A 19,960-nucleotide genomic window follows, 5' to 3' on the forward strand; every position below is an offset into this window, starting at 1 on the left:
GCTCAAAGGACCAGTAAATATCTTCAACAAAATCATAGAAGAAAACTTCCCTAACCTAAAAAAGAGATACCCATAGGCATACAAGAAGCCTACAGAACTCCAAATAGATTGGATCAGAAAAGAAACACCTCCCGTCACATAATAGTCAAAACACCAAACGCACAAAATAAAGAAAGAATATTAAAAGCAGTAAGGGAAAAAGGTCAAGTAACATATAAAGGCAGACCTATCAGAATCACACCAGACTTTGCACCAGAAACTATGAAGGGCAGAAGATCCTGGACTGATGTCATACAGACCCTAAGAGAACACAAATGCCAGCCCAGGTTACTGTATCCTGCAAAACTCTCAATTAACATAGATGGAGAAACCAAGATATTCCATGACAAAACCAAATTTACACAATATCTTTCTACAAATCCAGTACTACAAAGGATAATAAATGGTAAAGCCCAACATAAGGAGGCAAGCTACACCCTAGAAGAAGCAAGAAACTAATCATCTGAGCAACAAAACAAAGAGAAGAAAAGCACACAAACATAACCTCATATCCAAATGTGAATATAACAGGAAGCAATAATCACTATTCCTTAATATCACTCAACATCAATGGCCTCAACTCCCCAATAAAAAGACATAGATTAACAAACTGGATATGCAACGAGGACCCTGCATTCTGCTGCCTACAGGAAACACACCTCAGAGACAAAGACAGACACTAACTCAGAGTGAAAGGCTGGAAAACAACTTTCCAAGCAAATGGTCAGAAGAAGCAAGCTGGAGTAGCCATTCTAATGTCAGATAAAATCAATTTTCAACTAAAAGTCATCAAAAACGATAAAGAAGGACACTTCATATTCATCAAAGGAAAAATCCACCAAGATGAACTCTCAATCCTAAATATCTATGCCCCAAATACAAGGGAAACTACATACAAAAAGAAACCTTACTAAAGCTCAAAACACACATTGCACCTCACACGATAATAGTAGAAGATTTCAACACCCCACTCTCATCAATGGACAGATCATGGAAACAGAAATTAAACAGAGACTTAGACAGACTAAGAGAAGTCATGAGCCAAATGGACTTAACGGATATTTATAGAACATTCTATCCTAAAGCAGAAGGATATACCTTCTTCTCAGCTCCTCATGGTACTTTCTCCAAAATTGACCATATAATTGGTCAAAATACGGGCCTCAACAGGTACAGAAAGATAGAAATAATCCCATGCGTGCTATCGGACCAAAACAGCCTAAAACTGGTCTTCAATAACAATAAGGGAAGAATGCCCACATATACGTGGAAATTGAACAATGCTCTACTGAATGATAACCTGGTCAAGGAAGAAATAAAGAAATAAATTAAAGACTTTTAGAATTTAATGAAAATGAAGGTACAACGTACCCAAACTTATGGGACACAATGAAAGCTGTGCTAAGAGGAAAACTCATAGCGCTGTGTGCCTGCAGAAAGAAACAGGAAAGAGCATATGTCAGCAGCTTGACAGCACACCTAAAAGCTCTAGAACAAAAAGAAGCAAATACACCCAGGAGGAGTAGAAGGCAGGAAATAATCAAACTCAGAGCTGAAATCAACCAAGTAGAAACAAAAAGGACCATAGAAAGAATCAACACAACCAAAAGTTGGTTCTTTGAGAAAATCAACAAGATAGATAAACCCTTAGCCAGATTAACGAGAGGAAACAGAGCGTGTGTCCAAATTAACAAAATCAGAAATGAAAAGGGAGACATAACTACAGATTCAGAGGAAATTCAAAATATCATCAGATCTGACTATAAAAGCCTATATTCAACAAAACTTGAAAATCTTCAGGAAATGGACAATTTCCTAGACAGATACCAGGTACCTAAGTTAAATCAGGAACAGGTAAACCATTTAAACAACCCCATAACTCCTAAGGAAATAGAAGCAGTCATTAAAGGTCTCCCAAACAAAAAGAGCCCAGGTCCAGACGGGTTTAGTGCAGAATTCTATCAAACCTTCATAGAAGACCTCATACCAATATTATCCAAACTATTCCACAAAATTGAAACAGATGGATCACTACCGAATTCCTTCTATGAAGCCACAATTACACTTATACCTAAACCACACAAAGACCCAAGAAAGAAAGAGAACTTCAGACCAATTTCCCTTATGAATATCGACGCAAAAATACTCAATAAAATTCTGGCAAACGGAATCCAGGAGCACATCAAAACAATCATCCACCATGATCAAGTAGGCTTCTTCCCAGGCATGCAGGAATGGTGTAATATACGGAAAACCATCAACGTGATCCATTATATAAACAAACTGAAAGAACAAAACCACATGATCATTTCATTAGATGCTGAGAAAGCATTTGACAATATCCAAAGCCCCTTCATGATAAAAGTCCTGGAAAGAATAGGAATTCAAGGCCCATACCTAAACATAGTAAAAGCCACATACAGCAAACCAGTTGCTAACATTAAACTGAATGGAGAGAAACTTGAAGCAATCCCACTAAAATCAGGGACAAGACAAGGCTGCCCACTCTCTCCCTACTCATTCAATATAGTTCTTGAAGTTCTAGCCAGAGCAATCAGACCACAAAAGGAGGTCAAGGGGATACAGATCGGAAAAGAAGAAGTCAAAATATGACTATTTGCAGATGATATAATAGTATATTTAAGTGATCCCAAAAGTTCCACCAGAGAACTACTAAAGCTGATATACAACTTCAGCAAAGTGGCTGGGTATAAAATTAACTCAAATAAATCAGTAGCCTTCCTCTACACAAAAGAGAAACAAGCCGAGAAAGAAATTAGGGAAATGACACCCTTCATAATAGACCCAAATAATATAAAATACCTCGGTGTGACTTTAACCAAGCAAGTAAAAGATCTGTACAATAAGAACTTCAAGACACTGAAGAAAGAAATTGAAGAAGACCTCAGAAGATGGAAAGATCTCCCATGATCATGGATTGGCAAGATAAATATAGTAAAAATGGCCATTTTACCAAAAGCGATCTACAGATTCAATGCAATCCCTATCAAAATACCAATCCAATTCTTCAAAGAGTTAGACAGAAGAATTTGCAAATTCATCTGGAATAACAAAAAACCCAGGATAGCTAGAACTATGCTAAACAATAAAAGGACTTCAGGGGTAATCACTATCCCTGAACTCAAGCAGTATTACAGAGCAATAGTGATAAAAACTGCATGATATTGGTACAGAGACAGACAGATAGACCAATGGAATAGAATTGAAGACCCAGAAATGAAACCACACACCTATGGTCACTTGATTTTTGACAAAGGAGCCAAAACCATCCAATGGAAAAAAGATAGCATTTTCAGCAAATGGTGCTGGTTCAACTGGAGGTCAACATTTAGAAGAATGCAGATTGATCCATGCTTATCACCCTGTAAAAAGTTTAAGTCCAAGTGGATCAAGGACCTCCACATCAAACCAGACACACTCAAACTAATAGAAGAAAAACTAGGGAAGCATCTGGAACACATGGGCACTGGAAAAAATTTCCTGAACAAAACACCAATGGCTTATGCTCTAAGATCAAGAATCCACAAATGGGATCTCATAAAACTGCAAAGTTTCTGTAAGGCAAAGGACACTGTGGTTAGGACAAAACGGCAAGCAACAGATTGGGAAAAGATCTTTACCAATCCTACAACAGATAGAGGCCTTATATCCAAAATATACAAAGAACTCAAGAAGTTAGACCGCAGGGAGACAAATAACCCTATTAAAAATGGGGTTCAGAGCTAAACAAAGAATTCACAGCTGAGGAATGCTGAATGGCTGAGAAACACCTAAAGAAATGTTCAACATCTTTAGTCATAAGGGAAATGCAAATCAAAACAACCCTGAGATTTCACCTCACACCAGTGAGAATTGCTAAGATCAAAAACTCAGGTGACAGCAGGTACTGGCAAGGATGCGGAGAAAGAGGAAGACTCCTCCATTGTTGGTGGGATTGCAGACTGGTACAACCATTCTGGAAATCAGTCTGGAGAAATTGAAACATTGAATTGCCTGAGGATCCAGCTATACCTCTCTTGGGCATATACCCAAAAGATGCCCCAACATATAAAAAAGACACATGCTCCACTATGTTCATCGCAGCCTTATTTATAATAGCCAGAAGCTGGAAAGAACCCAGATGCCCTTCAACAGAGGAATGGATACAGAAAATGTGGTACATCTACACAATGGAATATTACTCAGCTATCAAAAACAACGACTTTATGAAATTCGTATGCAAATGGTTGGAACTGGAAAATATCATCCTGAGTGAGCTAACCCAATCACAGAAAGACATACATGGTATTCACTCATTGATAAGTGGCTATTAGCCCAAATGCTTGAATTACCCTAGATGCCTAGAGCAAATGAAACTCAAACTGATGATCAAAATGTGAGTTCTTCACTCCTTCTTTAAAAGGGGAACAAGAATACCCTTGGCAGGGAAGAGAGAGGCAAAGATTAAAACAGACACAGAAGGAACACCCATTCATAGCCTGCCCCATATGTGGCCCATACATATACAGCCACCCAATTAGACAAGATGGATGAAGCAAAGAAGTGCAGACCGACAGGAGCCGGATGTATATCACTCTTGAGAGACACAGCCAGAATACAGCAAATACAGAGGCGAATGCCAGCAGCAAACCACTGAACTGAGAATAGGACCCCCGTTGAAGGAATCAGAGAAAGAACTGGAAGAGCTTGAAGGGGCTCGGGACCCCATATGTACAACAATGCCAAGCAACCAGAGCTTCCAGGGACTAAGCCACTACCTAAAGACTATACATGGCCTGACCCTGGACTCTGACCTCATAGGTAGCAATGAATATCCTAGTAATAGCACCAGTGGAAGGGGAAGCCCTGGGTCCTGCTAAAACTGAACCCCCAGTGAACTAGACTGTTGGGGGGAGGGCGGCAATGGGGGGAGGGTTGTGAGGGGAACACCCATAATGAAGGGGCGGGGGGAGAGGGATGTTTGCCCAGAAACTGGGAAAGGGAATAACACTCGAAATGTATATAAGAAATACTCAAGTTAGTAAAAAAGAAAAAAGAAAAAAGAAATAGCAATCTGCAAATTCATTTAGAATAACCAAAAAAAAAAAAAAACAAAGATAGCAAAAACTATCCTCAACAATAGAAGAATTATAGGGATATCCATATTCAGGGGGAATCACCATCCACGATCTCAAGCTGTATTACGGAGCGATAGTGATAAAAAATGTATTTTATTGGTACAGAGACAGGCAAGTATATCGGTGGAATAGAATTGAAGACCCATAAATGAACATACACACCCATGGTCATTTGATCTCTGAAAATGGAGCTAAAACCATGTAGTAGAAAAAAAAAGATATCATTTTCAACAAATGGTGCTGGTTCAACTGGAGGTCAGTATGTAAACCAATGCGAATTGATCCTTTCTTACTGCCTTGTTTAAAGTTCTAGTCCAATTGGATCATGACTCTCTCCATAAAGCCAGTCACAGTCAAACTAATAGAAGAAAAAAATGAGAAATACCCTTGAAAACATGAGCACTGAAGACATTTTCCTGAACAGAACACCAATGGCTTATGCTCTAAGACCAAGAATTGACAAGTAGAAACTCATAAAATTGCAAATATTCTATAAGGCAAAGGATACTGTCATTAGGACAAAATGGCACCAACAGATTGAGAGAAGATCTTTACCAATCCTACATCTGATAGAGTGCTAATATGCAAAATATACAAAGAACTCAAGAAGTTAGACTGCAGGGAGACAAATAACTCTATTCAAAATGGGGTACAGAGTTAAACAAAGAATTTTCAGCTGAGGACTATCAAAGGGCTGAGAACTGCCTAAAGAAATGTTCAACATCCTCAGTCATCAGGGAAATGCAAATCCAAACAACCCTGAGGTTCTACCTCACACCTGTCAGAATGGATAAGATCAAAAACTCAGGTGAAAAAAGATGCTGGTGAGTGTGTGGAGAAAGAGGAACACTACTCTATTGTTGATGGGATTGCAAGCTGTTACAACCACTCTGGAAATCAGTCTGGAGTTTCCCCAGCAAATTCAACATAGTACTACCTGAGGACCCAGCTATATCTCTCTGGGGCATATGCTTCAACATATACCAGGACTCATGCTCAACTCTGTTCATAGCAGCCTTATTTATAATAGTCAGAAGCTGGAAAGAACCCAGATGTCCTTCAATACAGGAATGGATCCAGAAAATATGGTATATCTACACAATGGAGTACTGCTCAGCTACTAAAAACAATGACTTCATGAATTCATAGGCATATGCATGGGAGTAGAAAACATCATCCTGAGTGAAGTAACCAAGTCACAAAACAAATACACATAATATGCACTCACTGATAAGTGGATATTAGCCCAAAACTTGAGTTACCCAAGATACAATCCACAGACCACATGAAGCTCACAAATAAGGAGTACAAAAGGGTGGATGCCTTAGTCCTTCTTAAAAGGGAGAACAAAAGTATTCATAGAAGGAGATATGGAGAAAAAGGTTGGAGCAGAGACTGAAGGAATGGCCACTAAGAGACTTCCCCACCTGGTGGTACAGTCCATATACATACAGCCACCAAACACAGACATTATTGCTGATGCCAAGAAGTGCACGCTGACAGGAGCCTGATATATAGCTGCCTCCTGAGAGGCTCTGCTAGAGCATGACAAATATAGGGGCAAATGCTAGCAACCAGGCATTGAACCGAGAATAGAGTCCCCATTGAAGGAGTTATAGAATGTGTTGAAGGAGTTGAAGAGATTTGCAACCCCATAAAAACAATAATACCAACCAATCAGAGCTCCCAGGGATAAACTACTACCCAAAGACTACAGCTGGACAAACCCATGTCTCCAGCTTCATATGTAGCAGTGGATGGCCTTGTTAGGTACCAATGCGAGGAGAAGGCTGGACACCCTAGGGTAGGGGAATGTCATGTTTGGAAAGTGGGATTGGTTGGGAGATTGTGTGGGGAAACACCCTCATAGAAAAAGGTGTAAGGGTGATGGGATAGTGGGTTCATGGACAGGAAACCCAGTAAGGGTATAACATTTGAAACGTAAATAAAAATATATCCCATTGAAATTGCTAAGAAATTTATAAAAGAAAAAAATATCCAATACAAATAAAAAAACAGATTTATTCATCCAAGATTTCTCAAGAAGTATGTTGGAATTTTCCTTTCTTTAATTAGGTATTTTATTCATTAACATTTCAAATTTTATTACCTTTCTAAATGTCCCCACCACAAGTCCCCTATCCCTTCTCCTTCCCCATGCCGCTATGAGGGTTTTCTTCCACCTGACAACCATCTCCTGCCCCAGAGGCCTACTAGCATTTCCCTATCCTGGGTCATTGAACCTCCATTGAACCAAGGGGCTCCCCTCTCAGTGATGACTGCTAAGGCAATTCTTTGCTACATATCCAGCAGAAGCCATGGATCCCACTATGTGTAATCTTATGTGTCCCGGGGAGCATTGGAAGGGGGTGGGGTGTCTGGTTGGTTGATATTGTTCTTCCTATGAAGTTGGAAAACCCTTCAGCTCCTACACTCCTTGTCCTAAATTCTCCACTAAGGCCCCTGCACTCACTCCTATGGTTGGCTGTGTATATCTGCATCTGTATTGTTCAGGCTCTGGAAGAGCCTCTCAGGGAAGAGCTATTCCAGGCTCTTGCTAGTAAGCCCTTGTTAGCATTACCAATAGTGCCTGGGTGCGGTGTCTAAAAATGAGATGAATGCATAAGTGGGGCAGTATCGAGAGGGCCTTTGCTTCAGTCTCTGCTCCACTTTTCATCTCTGCATTTCCTTTTAGCAGGGGGAATTCTGGATTAATAATATTGAGCTGGGCGTGTGTATCCATCCCTCAATTGGGGGCTATGCCTATACACTGGATATGGTCTCTCTAGGTTCTCTCTCCGCTTTGGTGGGTATTTTGACTAATGTCCTCACTGTTGGGTTCTGGCAACCTCTTGTGTACCTAGCATCTGGGACTTTCTAGTGGCTATACCAGTTTTTGTTCCTCCACTGCTACACACGTACTTTCAAATTCCTGACCCTCTGTAATTCTATTCCATTACTTCCTATATCTGGACTGGCCTTTTTTTCTCCTGCTCCGGTTCTATACACCTAGATCCCTCTCTCCCTCTACTTTCCAGAGATTATTTTCTTCCTTCTTAATAGTAGAACTGGAGCATATACACATTGGTATAATCTACTTTCTTCCTGGGTTTCATGTGGTCTGTTAGTTGTGTTATGAGTATTCTGAATTTTTGGGGGTAATATCCACTTATAACAGAGTACATACCAGGAGTGATAATATGTTACTGGATTACCTCACTCGGGATGATATTTTCCAGTTCCATTCATTTGCCTTCAAATTTCATGAAATTATTGTTTTCAATAGCTTAGTTGTACTACATTGTATGAATGTACCACATTTTCTGTATCCATTCCATAGTTCAGGGGCATCTGGGTTGTTTTGAGCTTCTGGCTATCATGAATAAGGCTGCTATGAACATAGTGGGGCATGTATTCTTGCTATGTGTTGGAGGGTCTTTTGAGTATATGCCCAGGAGTGGTACAGCTGGGTTTTCAGGTAGAACTACTTCCAAAGTTTTCAGTAGCCACAAGATTGATTTCTAGAATGGTTGTACCAGCTTGCAATCCAACTAGCAATGGAGGAGTGTTCCTCTTTCTCCACATCCTCACCAGCATCTGCTTTCATCTGAGTTTTTGACCTTAGCCATTATAACCGGTGTAAGGTGGAATCTGAGGGTTGTTTTTTTGCATTTTCCTGATGACTAAGGATGTTGAACATTTCTTTAAGTGCTTCTCAGTCATTCAGTATTCCTCAGTTGAGAATTGTCTGTTTAGTTCTGTAACCCATTTTCAATGAGGTTATTTGCTTCTCTGGATTCTAAGTTCTTGAGTTCTTTGTATATTTTGAATGTTAGGATTGGTAAAGATCTTTTCACAATCTGTGGATTGCCCTTTCTCCTATTAACAGTGTCCTTCACCTTACAGAAGCATCTCAATTTTATAATGGAAATTGCATTGAATTTTTAGGCTGAATTTAGTAAATTGGGTATTTTCATTATATTAATCCTACTGACCCATGATTATGGGAATTTTTCCATCTTCTTATAATTTCTTTCTTTAGAAATGCAAAGTTCTTTTCAGACAGGTCTTTTATTTCTTTGTTTAGAGTTACACCAAAATATTTCACATTATTTGCAGTTATTGTGAAGGGCATTAACTTCCTAACTTATTTCTCAGTGCGCATATCATCTGTATAAGGGAGGCTTCTGATTTCTTTGACTTATGTTGTACCTAGTTAAATTGCTAAAAGTGATTATTATAGGAATTCTCTTGTAGAATTTTTGGTGTCACTTATACATACTAACCTATCATCTGTGAATAGCAATATTTTGTCTGCTTCCTTTCAAATTTGGAGGTTTTTTTTAATAAATAAATTTAGAAAGTAATCTAGGGTTCTTTATTATTCTTCCCCTTTATCAATATACAGGTTAATAAACTATGTGAAAGACATTACCTGATTATTTCCCTTAAAATGCATTTGTGACCTCAGTTATACAACAAGATTAGTGAGTAAAATTTTAAACAATTTCTGTATCATTTTTAAGATGTCACTGTGTCACTGAAGGCATCTTGCAAGCTATAAATCAATCTGGTTGAAATTGTAATAACAAGATCATAAAATGTCAAATGTCTCAAAGAAACATCTTTTTTAATCCATTTCTAATACACATCTCCTGAGGCAGGAATATTGTGTGGTTATGAATAAAAGACGTTCTAGAACAAGGCTTATAGCATTAATTAATTGAAAAAAAACATTACTTACAACTAGATCATGATGTACTAACCGAAACAAGATACTTGGATTGCCCTTTTAATAGCCCATAAACTCAACAACAGAACAACAGTATAAATGTTATCCCCTTTCCCAGTTTTCCCTCTGCAAACCTCTACCCCTTTTATATCTTTGTTTTTCTTTATTACTCTAACCTGAATAACTCATATCTCCAAGACTTTTATCATAAAGGATGTTGGATTTTGTCAAAGGCTTGTTCAGCATCTAATCAGACAATCATTTGATTTTCTTTCATTTTGCTTATATGGTGGATTATATTGATACACTTTTGTATATTGGACTACCCCTATATTCCTGGGTTGAATCCCATTTGATCATGTTAAATGATATTTTGATGTGTTCTTGGATTCAGTTTACAAGGGTTTTATTGATTATTTTTGTGTCAACTTTCATGAGAAAAATTCTCTTTCTAAAATTCTCTTTCATTCATGAGTCTATGAGGTTTAGAAATCTTGGTGATTTGTGGTCACATAAAATGAGTTTACCAACATTTACTCAGTTTCTATTTTGTGGAAAAATTTGAGGAATATTGGTATTATCTCTTTTTTGAATGTCTAGTAGAACGCTGCACTAAAACCATCTGGCCATGGGCTTTTATAGTTGGAAGACTTTTAATGACTACTTCTATTTCCTTAGGGGCTATAGAATTATTTAGATATTTTACTTGATCTTGATTTAACTTTAGCAATTTGTACCTGTCTAGAAAATTGTCCATTTCATTTAGATTTTTCAGTTTCATGGAGTACAGACTTTAGAAATAAGACACAATGATTGTCTGAATTTCCTTAGTGTCTGTTGTTATATCTTCATTTTAATTTTTGATAAATTAAATATTTGCTAATTTATAACTAAATGTTAATCCCTCCCTGTTCCCCACTGCAGAGTTCTTAAACCCCTCTTGTTCCCTATTGTTAGCCTCTGAGAGGATATCCCCCTGGGAATCTGCTACATAATGTGTCCACAGGATTAGACAAATTCACTCCAACTGAGACCAGACAAGGAAGCCCTCTGCTACATAAATGCTTGAGCTCTCAGACCAATCTATTTAGGCTGTTTGGTTGTTGTGTTTAGGAGTATTGAGGTGTTCAAGTTAGTTGAAACTGTTGGTCTTCCTGTGGTGTTGCCATCCACTTCAGGTCTTTCAATTCTTTTTCCATAGGAGTCCCTGAGCTCTGTCCAATGCTTGGCTGTGATTATCTGCATCCGTCTCAGTCTGCTGCTGGTAGAAGCTCCTGTGTGACAGCCATACTAGACTCCTGTTTCCAAGCACAACATAGCATAAGTAATAATGTCAGGGATTGATACACACCTATGGGGCATGTGCTCTGTCCTTTTTCATTTCTAATTTTGGTACCGTGGGAACTGTCTCTCTGCCATTTAGTTAGGTTACCTAAGGGTGTATTTTCCTTTTTTGCCTTTCTCAAGCAACCAGGTCTTGACTTTGTTGATTATTTATATCACTTGTATCATTCTATTTGTTCCTGGTTGATTTCTGGCCTGAGCTTGATTACTACCTGTCTTCTACTCCTCTTGGTTGTGTTTGTTTCTTTGTTAATTTGAGTATTCTCCAATTTCTTTATGAAGGCACTCTTAGCACTTCTGTCAGTTTGGGTATGTTGGTATTTTGTGCCCTCATTTTCAGGAGACTACAGAAAAATCTGTAAAATTTTCCTTGTATTTCTTTCATGACTAAGTGATCAATGAGTAGGGAGATGTTCAGTTTCCATGAGTACCTAGGCCTTCTACTGTTACTGTTGCTGTTGAACTCTGGGAGTAATCCATGGTGATCAGATAGGATGCAAGGTTCTATTTCATTCTTCTTCTATTTGTTGGGACTTGCTTTGTGACTGCTTTTATAGTCAATTTTGAAGAAGATTCCTTGATGTGCTGAGAAAAAGTTATATCTTTTATATTTTGTGAAGTGTTCTATATATATTTGTTTGTTCTATTTGATATATAACCTCTGTGAGCTTCATTATTTATTTCTCATTTCTCTCTCAATGACATGTCCACTGGTGAGAATGGGGTTAGGAAGTCTCCCACTATCAATGTGTGTAGTTGGATGCATAATTTATATTTAAGTAATGCTTCTTTTATAAATATGGGTGCCTTTTCATTTTGTGTATAAAAGTTCAGAATTGAGATGTTCTCTTGGTTGACTTTTGTTGAGTATGAAGTAACCTTTACCATCTCCTTTGATTACTTTCATTGAAAATCTATTTTATTAGATATTAAAATAGCTCCTTCATCTTATTTCTTCTTTCAGTTTGCTTGGAAAACCATTTTCTCACTAGTACTCTGAGGTAATGTCTATCTTTGCTGCTTAAATGTATTTCTTGTATACAGCAGAATGATGGATTTTGTTTCCCTATCCATTCTGTTAGCCTGTGTCCCTTTAATAGGAAATTGAGTCAATTGCTGTTGAGAGATTTTTAATGACAAATTATAGTAGAGGTAGGTGTGTCTTTCTCTTCTATTGACTTTAATTATGTGATAATATTTATTTCTTGTCGTTGCTGAGTGTAGTTAGCTCATGGTGTTGGAGTTTCCCTTCCAGTATCCTGTGTAGGCCTTTGTTAGTAAAAAAAAATTAAAATTTCTTCCTATTTTCATGGAATATCTTGATTTCTCCATCTAGGGTAGTTGAATGTTTTGCTGAATATTATAGTCTGTGATCTTTTAGGGTCTGGAAGACATCTGACTCAGCTCTTCTGGCCTGTAAAGTCTCTAATGAGAAGGAAAATGTAATTTTCATTCATTTTTATTTATATATTACTTGGCCCTTTTGACTTGCAGCTTTTAATATTCTTTCTCTATTCTGAACATTTAATGGTTTTACTTCCATTGTAGTGGATATTCTGTCCCAATCTGTTTGGTGTTCTGTAAACTTCTTATACATTTACACATATGTTTCTTTAGGTTAGAGAAATTTTCTTCATTTATTTTGCTAAAGATGTTTTTTGGGCCTTTGAGCTACAAATCTTCTTTTTGGTCTATTCCTATTATTCCTTTCTTTGGTTGTTTTATAGTGTCTTAAATCTCCTGGATGTTTGTACCATGAACTTTTTTATTTTTTTGCGTTTTCTTTGATTTGTATATCAACTTTTTCTATTATGTCTTGTATGGCTGAGATTTTCTCTTTTATCTATTGCAGTCTGTTTACAACGCTTGTATCTGTAGTTCCTGTTTTCTTACCTGTGTTTACCATGTTTGGAATTTCCTCAGTTTTTGGTTTCATTATTGCTTCTATTTTCAATTTCACGACCCCAAAAACCATTAATTTTAGCAATTTTGCGCAGTTCTCATATATTCATCCAAATTTGTAGAAAGAGATGGATCTGTGTATTCAGTGTCTTCATCTTCTCTGTACTTATTCTGCACATGATATGTGTGTGGTATATTGTCAAAGACCAGCTGTGAAATCCAGGATAAATGATATAGACCATAAAGTCAAAGACTAGCCGGAAAGAACAACAATGCTCCTAGTTGGGATGAGCTGAAAAAGAATTCTTTGGAGGGCTGCAAGAGGCCAATGAAAATCTTTTGGGGGCCAGTAAAAGCTAGGAAAAACTCTTTGGTGGTCAAAAATGATTGGTGAAGAAATAAGAAAAGTGGAAGGAAGAATTATGCCCCCCCCAAACACTCATACACACACACGGGATGGATGAAATAAATTTCATCAAGCTCCAATGAGCAAATGCAAACTACATGCATAAATACATATATACATACATGCATGCATACATACATGCTTGCATACAAACATACAAACATACAAACATACATACATACATACATACATACATACATACATACGTATTTGATGGGTGTAGCAAAGTTCCAACCTTTTTATACATATACACACATGCATACATACATACATACATATTTACAGAGAGACAGACATATTCACTTCCACACATTGAGTGGATGAAGGAAAGCTCCAAGCACTTTACATATATATCTGTATACATACTTTTGTGGATGTAGGAAACTCCAATGAGAAGGCTCCAACAAATTTATTTTTTTCTCAATAGGTTATATATTCTAGCAAATCTTTTCAAGCAGTACAGCAGTTACAATGTGAGTACATTTTCTTTACAGTGAATGATTATAAAAAAAAAACCAATATCTTCCCCCCATACCTTTACACAAAAATTATGTAGCACATGTATAGAAAACAAATCATTCAGAAGAACCTACATATACCTAAAAAATTTATTATGGATTAGCAAAATAAGAGCAAACAAGGTAATTTTCTCTGCCTTGTTTTTGTTTTACTTTGTTTTGGTTTTTACTGGCAGGCAGCAATTAGTAGTTAGAAAGAATTAATTATTGATTTTCTTTAAAAAGTAATTATATAAAATCTTAAAGAATCACAAATCTAAGCACTTATGTAAAACAATCAGTCATTTCTACTTTAAATCTTCAGAGTGCGCATCTACTCCTTAATACTTTTTTATTAAATCCCATCAGAAAGAGAAAAATTGGGTACAAGAAATTAATTGGCAACATAACTGTCCTCTGAGAGGCTCCACATAGCCATTGACTAAAACAAATGCAGATAAACAGCCAAACATTGGACAGATTTCAGGAACTCAGGAAAGATTTGAAGGCTCTGGGGGGATAGGAACTCTACAAGATGATCAAAAAAGACAACTAAGGTGGACATAACTCTCAGGGATTCAACCACCAACCAAGAAGCATCCATGAGCTAGAACTAGTTGCCCCCACACATGTATAGCAGATGTGCTCCTCAGTCTTCATGTGGGCACTCCATTGTCTGGAGTAGTGGCTGTCCCTGGGGAAGCTGGTTGTCTGTGGAATATGTTCCCCAACAGGTCTGCCTTGCCTGACCTCAGTGGGAGATTATGTGGGCAACCTGCAGACACTTGATGAGATAATGTTGGCGGATACCCAGGGCAGACCACAACCTTTCAAAGGAAAACGGGAGAGAGGATTAAGGGAGTGAATCTGTGAGTGGTGAAGAGGGAGAGCAAAGTGATTAGAGGGAAAGCTCAGTGGTAGAGCGCTTGCCTAGGAAGCGCAAGGCCCTGGGTTCGGTTCCCAGCTCCGAAAAAAAAGAACCAAAAAAAAAAAAAAAATCCCAAAAATTAATCATCTCAAGTCCAGCCTTATAAAAGTAATATCAGGCATGCTTGTTAGACAACCATTTTTCTTCTTCCATGTCCTTAAGAAAAACCTGGCTCAACAAGTAAGAGTGTGTTTTTCTGAATTTTAAATTGCTCCCTTGTATTTTCTATATCAAAGCTGCTTTAAAAAAATCTAAACTTCATTTAACTAACAACATACATTTCCAAATGCTGTCTGAGGGTGTTGGTCATTGCTGACAGTCTACAGCTTTAAGCTCTATCAAAGGGTGCTGGTCAAATCATTATTCTGCATCAGTAGTAGTGCTTGAGAATGCGAGATCCAGTGATTCTGCTCAGTGAATTATTACAAGTCCTCTTAGTGTTTTCATAGAATTCTTAAATTAAGATGGAAATGAAGGCAACAAGCAGATCAAAATACCACACCAGCATGAAGTCCTTAGGACACATAGACCTTCCATATCCATCTTTCAGAACCTGAGGATGCTAACTAGTGGGCTGCATTTTATGAGTTCTAAAGTCATTTTTTGTTCCTCTCACAAAGGCCTGGATACCTTGTCTCCATTTTTACTGTGTTTTCTGCACGTACCACATTTTCAGACTTCAAGAATCTCTTCCTTATACAGTGTGCCTTTGTCAGTTTAAGGAGCTGTGGTCTAACTCATTTTTCCTTTTTTATTGGTTATTTTATTTATTTACATTTCAAATGTTATCTGCTTCCCAGTTTCCCCTCTGCATACCCTCTATCCTTACTCTTCCCCCCTGCTTCTATGAAGAAGCCTTTTTATCCACCTACCCATTCCTGCCTCACTACCATAACCTTCTATGCAGGGGCATTGAGCTTCCACAGAACAAAGGGCCTTCCCTCCCACTGATGCCAGATAAGGCAATCCTCTGCTACATAAGCAGCTGGGGCCATTGATACCCCTCTGTGTACTTTTTGAATGGTGATTTATTCCCTGGGAGCTCTTGTGAGTCTGTTTGATTGATATTGTTGTTTTTCCTATGGGGTTGCAAAACCCTTCAGTTTCTTTACTCCTTCCTCTAACTCCTCCATCTGTGTCTTCATGCTCAGCCTGATGGTTGGCTGGGAGCCTCCACACCTGTATTGATCTAAGCCATTTTTACCCTCAAGAAAAACTACTTAAGATGTCTGCCAACAAGCCATTTCTTGAATATGCAGAGTAGAACACTCCATTGCATTTCCCACTGCTTTGTTCCCATGGGTACAACATGAAACCTCAAACATCTATTAGAGTTTACTTTTAAGTAATTTCCACCAGAACATTTAATTTTTTTAAATCAAATCATTAAAAGTCTTATACACTGTATCTTAATTATAGTCAACCTTTCTCACAAATTCTTTTAGATCTGGCCTGTCCTTCACAGTCTTTCATTTTAAATTACATAAAGTTTACTTTGCATTCCTCAAGAACTCTTAGATGTACTGTCTGCATTGAATGTGTTCAGCTTAGCAGATAGTCACACTTATACAGTATAAGATTATATCTTTCTGAACCTTTTAAAATAAGTGTACTTAAATGCTTTAGCCTCACTTCAAGCCCATCACCCACCAGAGGGTGTTGAAAGGAAAAGTTAATATGGCAAAGAAGAATGTGGACCTGTTTAGAAATAGTTCTTTGAAATGAATCCATTCTGCATTGTCAGGATATCAGAAGCGCAGTTCACACAAATCATCAGTGATAGCCTGATCCCTCACAAACACCATTCATAAATCAGCAATGACAGGTCTATTCAGAATGTAACAGGATCTGCAAATTAGCTCAAGTCTGCCAAAATGTAGAAGTTGCGAAAATACCACCAAAAGTTCTGTGAAGTCATATCAAATAATGACCATCAAAGAGTGGCAATGAGAGCCAATACCACACAGCATCATCAGTGAGGACCAGAGTCAGCAAGGTCCACCACTGATCAGTAAAGAATGGCAATGCAAACCAATACCACATATTGTCAACCACTGTATGTCGGGTTATATTTATACCCTTTCCAAACATCATGTGTTCTGTCAAGCATCTGCTCTAGGAAAACATCACATGCTCTTTTTAATGTCTTCTTCCAGAAAACCAGCATGTTACTATTCTCATCAAAACATCATACCACATGACTGATTCAAATAAGACATAAGACAAATAAGACTGATTCTCATAAGACAATTTCCAGAACAAAATAACAAAGAATACTGAGTCTTCTAAGAATCCAGGAATTTCCACTTTAGTAGAGTAAATCACTCCCTTTACCAGCACCTATTCAATGCTACTAAAATTTCAAACATTGTTGGAAATTCACGCCTATCTTTCTCCTCCCTCAGTGCTTCCATATTGTCTGATTTCAGACTGCATGGGTCTTATGTATGCTGTCACACAAAAACTGTGGAGACATATATAGAACTTCAAAATACTAGACTCATTGAACAAAAGGAAATCAGTCAGTTACATTTATCTATATTGGCTAGCATCCAAAATGTTGGTCCTTGTTTTATCCTCTACAGGAGGAAAAAAATAACCCAGTCAAGGACAATTTGAACAAAAACAACAACAAAGCATTGCATGACAATGTGCCCACATAAACAAGTGTGGGAATAATATAGCAAAATAATCAACCACATTATAATAAGATCATAGGCTTATTCAAAGAAATGTAGTCTATACATAGCACAGCTTATTCAGCTGAGAACCTTTGGTTATCCAGACTATATACTATATGGGAGAATATAATGAAACAATAATCAAATGGATGTGATCTCACATATTATTTCATTATTACACTGAAATTTGAATGACAAAGTGAACCAAGATTAGATTTTCACCATTACAAAATTACAATGTATAGTTTTAATTACAAGATTATCAAATGATTAAATGTTTTTTATCCAGGTAAAGCAAAATCCGGAAACAGTAAAATTATGACTCATCACAAATGGGCCTAAAGTAGGGAAACACAAAGCTATGATAGCTGTGATATTCATTACCCACCAATTGGGATCATGTGAAAGAGCAATATAGCCTTGTAAAATTGAAGAAAGAGTATAAAACACTAGAAAGGTGAAAACCAAGACCAAAATGGTCTGTGTGGCTCTGTTTTCAGCAGAGATTCTAAAAGAAGCATGAATGTGAAGGATGTGTTGAACCCTTTTCTTGTGTCTATAAAGAATAACAATCATGAAGGTACTGGAAACTACAATGAGTAGAGAAAATAAGACTTCTGGAAACACACAAAATACTGCATACAATAAATCTACTATTTTGTCACGGCCTCCAGAGTAGCAGAATTCAGAATCACTCTTTTGGGTCCGATTTTCTCTATTACCTTTGGTAGATGTATATAAAGGGAAAAGCATATTTAGTAACATGTACATAATCCAGCAGAGGGAAATAGACAGTCCCATAAACTTTGTGGTTTTGACTTTAAATTCCTTCCAGCAAGAGTTCCTGGGGCTGATGGTGATTGCTTGAAAGACACTCAAGAGACAAGTGGTGCTTATGGACATACATCTGGCAATTCTTTGAACATATAAGATAATTTTGCACTCAACATCATTGAATAACTGCTTTGACCCAAAAGCTCCCAGTACCTCAGGGGGTCCTTTGGAGAGAAGGATCAAGGAGTTAGATATGAACACATGTATAAGAATTGTATCTATGATTTTTAATGTGTGTTCCTTATAGTAAAGGATTAGATAGTAGAAAAGAAGGGAGAAGTTTCCAATAATACCAAGTAAAATCTCAAGTGAAAGCAGTATTCCTATTACCATATCCCTAAAATCCATTCTGTCATTCAGTATTATTTTCTTTGAATAATGGCAACAATCATGTCTCTGAGACAAAATATGTATTGACGTTTTCTAAGCTGAACTATGTGTGTTCAAGCGTTACAGGAGCACCTATGTTCAAAGTCATTGTGTGTATCATAGCAAGAGTCTTTTTCAAAGCAACTATTTTATCATTATTAATAATATTCTATGACATTTTTGAAGTCAATGAATGTACATATTTATGAACAAAATGTTCACTGCATTCTGAAAAAATTTGAGCATTATGGATAACATACACCAGCCAGTGAAAAGCAATTGCTAATGAGTTCAGATGAAATGAATACTCACTTCTGCAATCCATTCATATTGGAAGAAAATAGACTGTAGTCCTCATTTTGAACATGAAAAAAATTCATACGGCCTTCATGTGACACTGAAGCTATAAAATTGTATGTGTTATACACCTTAGTGAATATACTATGTTAGAAATATGTTTATTATGAGAGATAGAATATTAAGTATAAGTTGATGCTAAAAATTAGAAAATGTTACAGTGAGAAAGAGCTTCTTTCATCAAATTTCACAAAAACTGATACATATGCCATATGTATGCTTGAGCCAGGTTATGGGAGGCAGTTACAGCAAAATTGCCTTGTGTGGTGAACTCTTAAAAAATAGCAGTACAATGAAAATAGATGATTCACAGCTACTGGACATTTTAAATAAGAAACTAAACACAAAATGATGAAAAAAATAGCACAAGAATATGTAGTGCTCTTATTAGATTCATCATTTGGTGTCATAATACAGTAGTGTAAATGTCATGGAAAAAGCATTGGAGATACAAGCTCTTATTAAGGATGAGGATAATGTAAGTATCTTAGGATCTGTTGATAGCTTTCCCATGACTGAAAATATTTATCAAGAATGGGTATGGACATATCAGTCAAAAATCTTACTGTTGTGATGATTTCTTCAAAGACAAAGGTCACAAAGTATAAACAAGCAGTCATTGCTACTAAAAGACATCCCCACTTGTCCATTGAAGGGCACTGATCCAGATGATACACAATGAGATTCTCTGTAACAATATAAATAGAAGAGCAAACCATTCACAAAAGTAAAA

General features: G+C 37.2%; 1 protein-coding gene across 1 annotated transcript; it reads right to left on the minus strand.

Annotated features, from left to right (window-relative positions):
• Positions 1 to 17,937: 17,937 nt before the first annotated feature.
• Vom1r7 (vomeronasal 1 receptor 7) lies at positions 17,938 to 18,932 on the minus strand. Its single transcript, NM_001008907.2, has one exon. It carries the CDS (start codon positions 18,847 to 18,849, stop codon positions 17,938 to 17,940), a length of 912 nt encoding a protein of 303 aa, NP_001008907.1. The 5' UTR covers positions 18,850 to 18,932.
• Between the last annotated feature and the right edge of the window lie 1,028 nt (positions 18,933 to 19,960).

The sequence above is a fragment of the Rattus norvegicus genome, chromosome 1, assembly GCF_036323735.1.
Source record: "Rattus norvegicus strain BN/NHsdMcwi chromosome 1, GRCr8, whole genome shotgun sequence".
In the NCBI taxonomy this organism is placed as follows: Eukaryota; Metazoa; Chordata; class Mammalia; order Rodentia; family Muridae; genus Rattus; species Rattus norvegicus.

Coding starts and splice junctions, on each gene's coding strand:
- Vom1r7 (NM_001008907.2), bottom strand. CDS start 18,849: ATGGATTTTAGGGATATGGTAATAGGAATACTGCTTTCACTTGAGATT.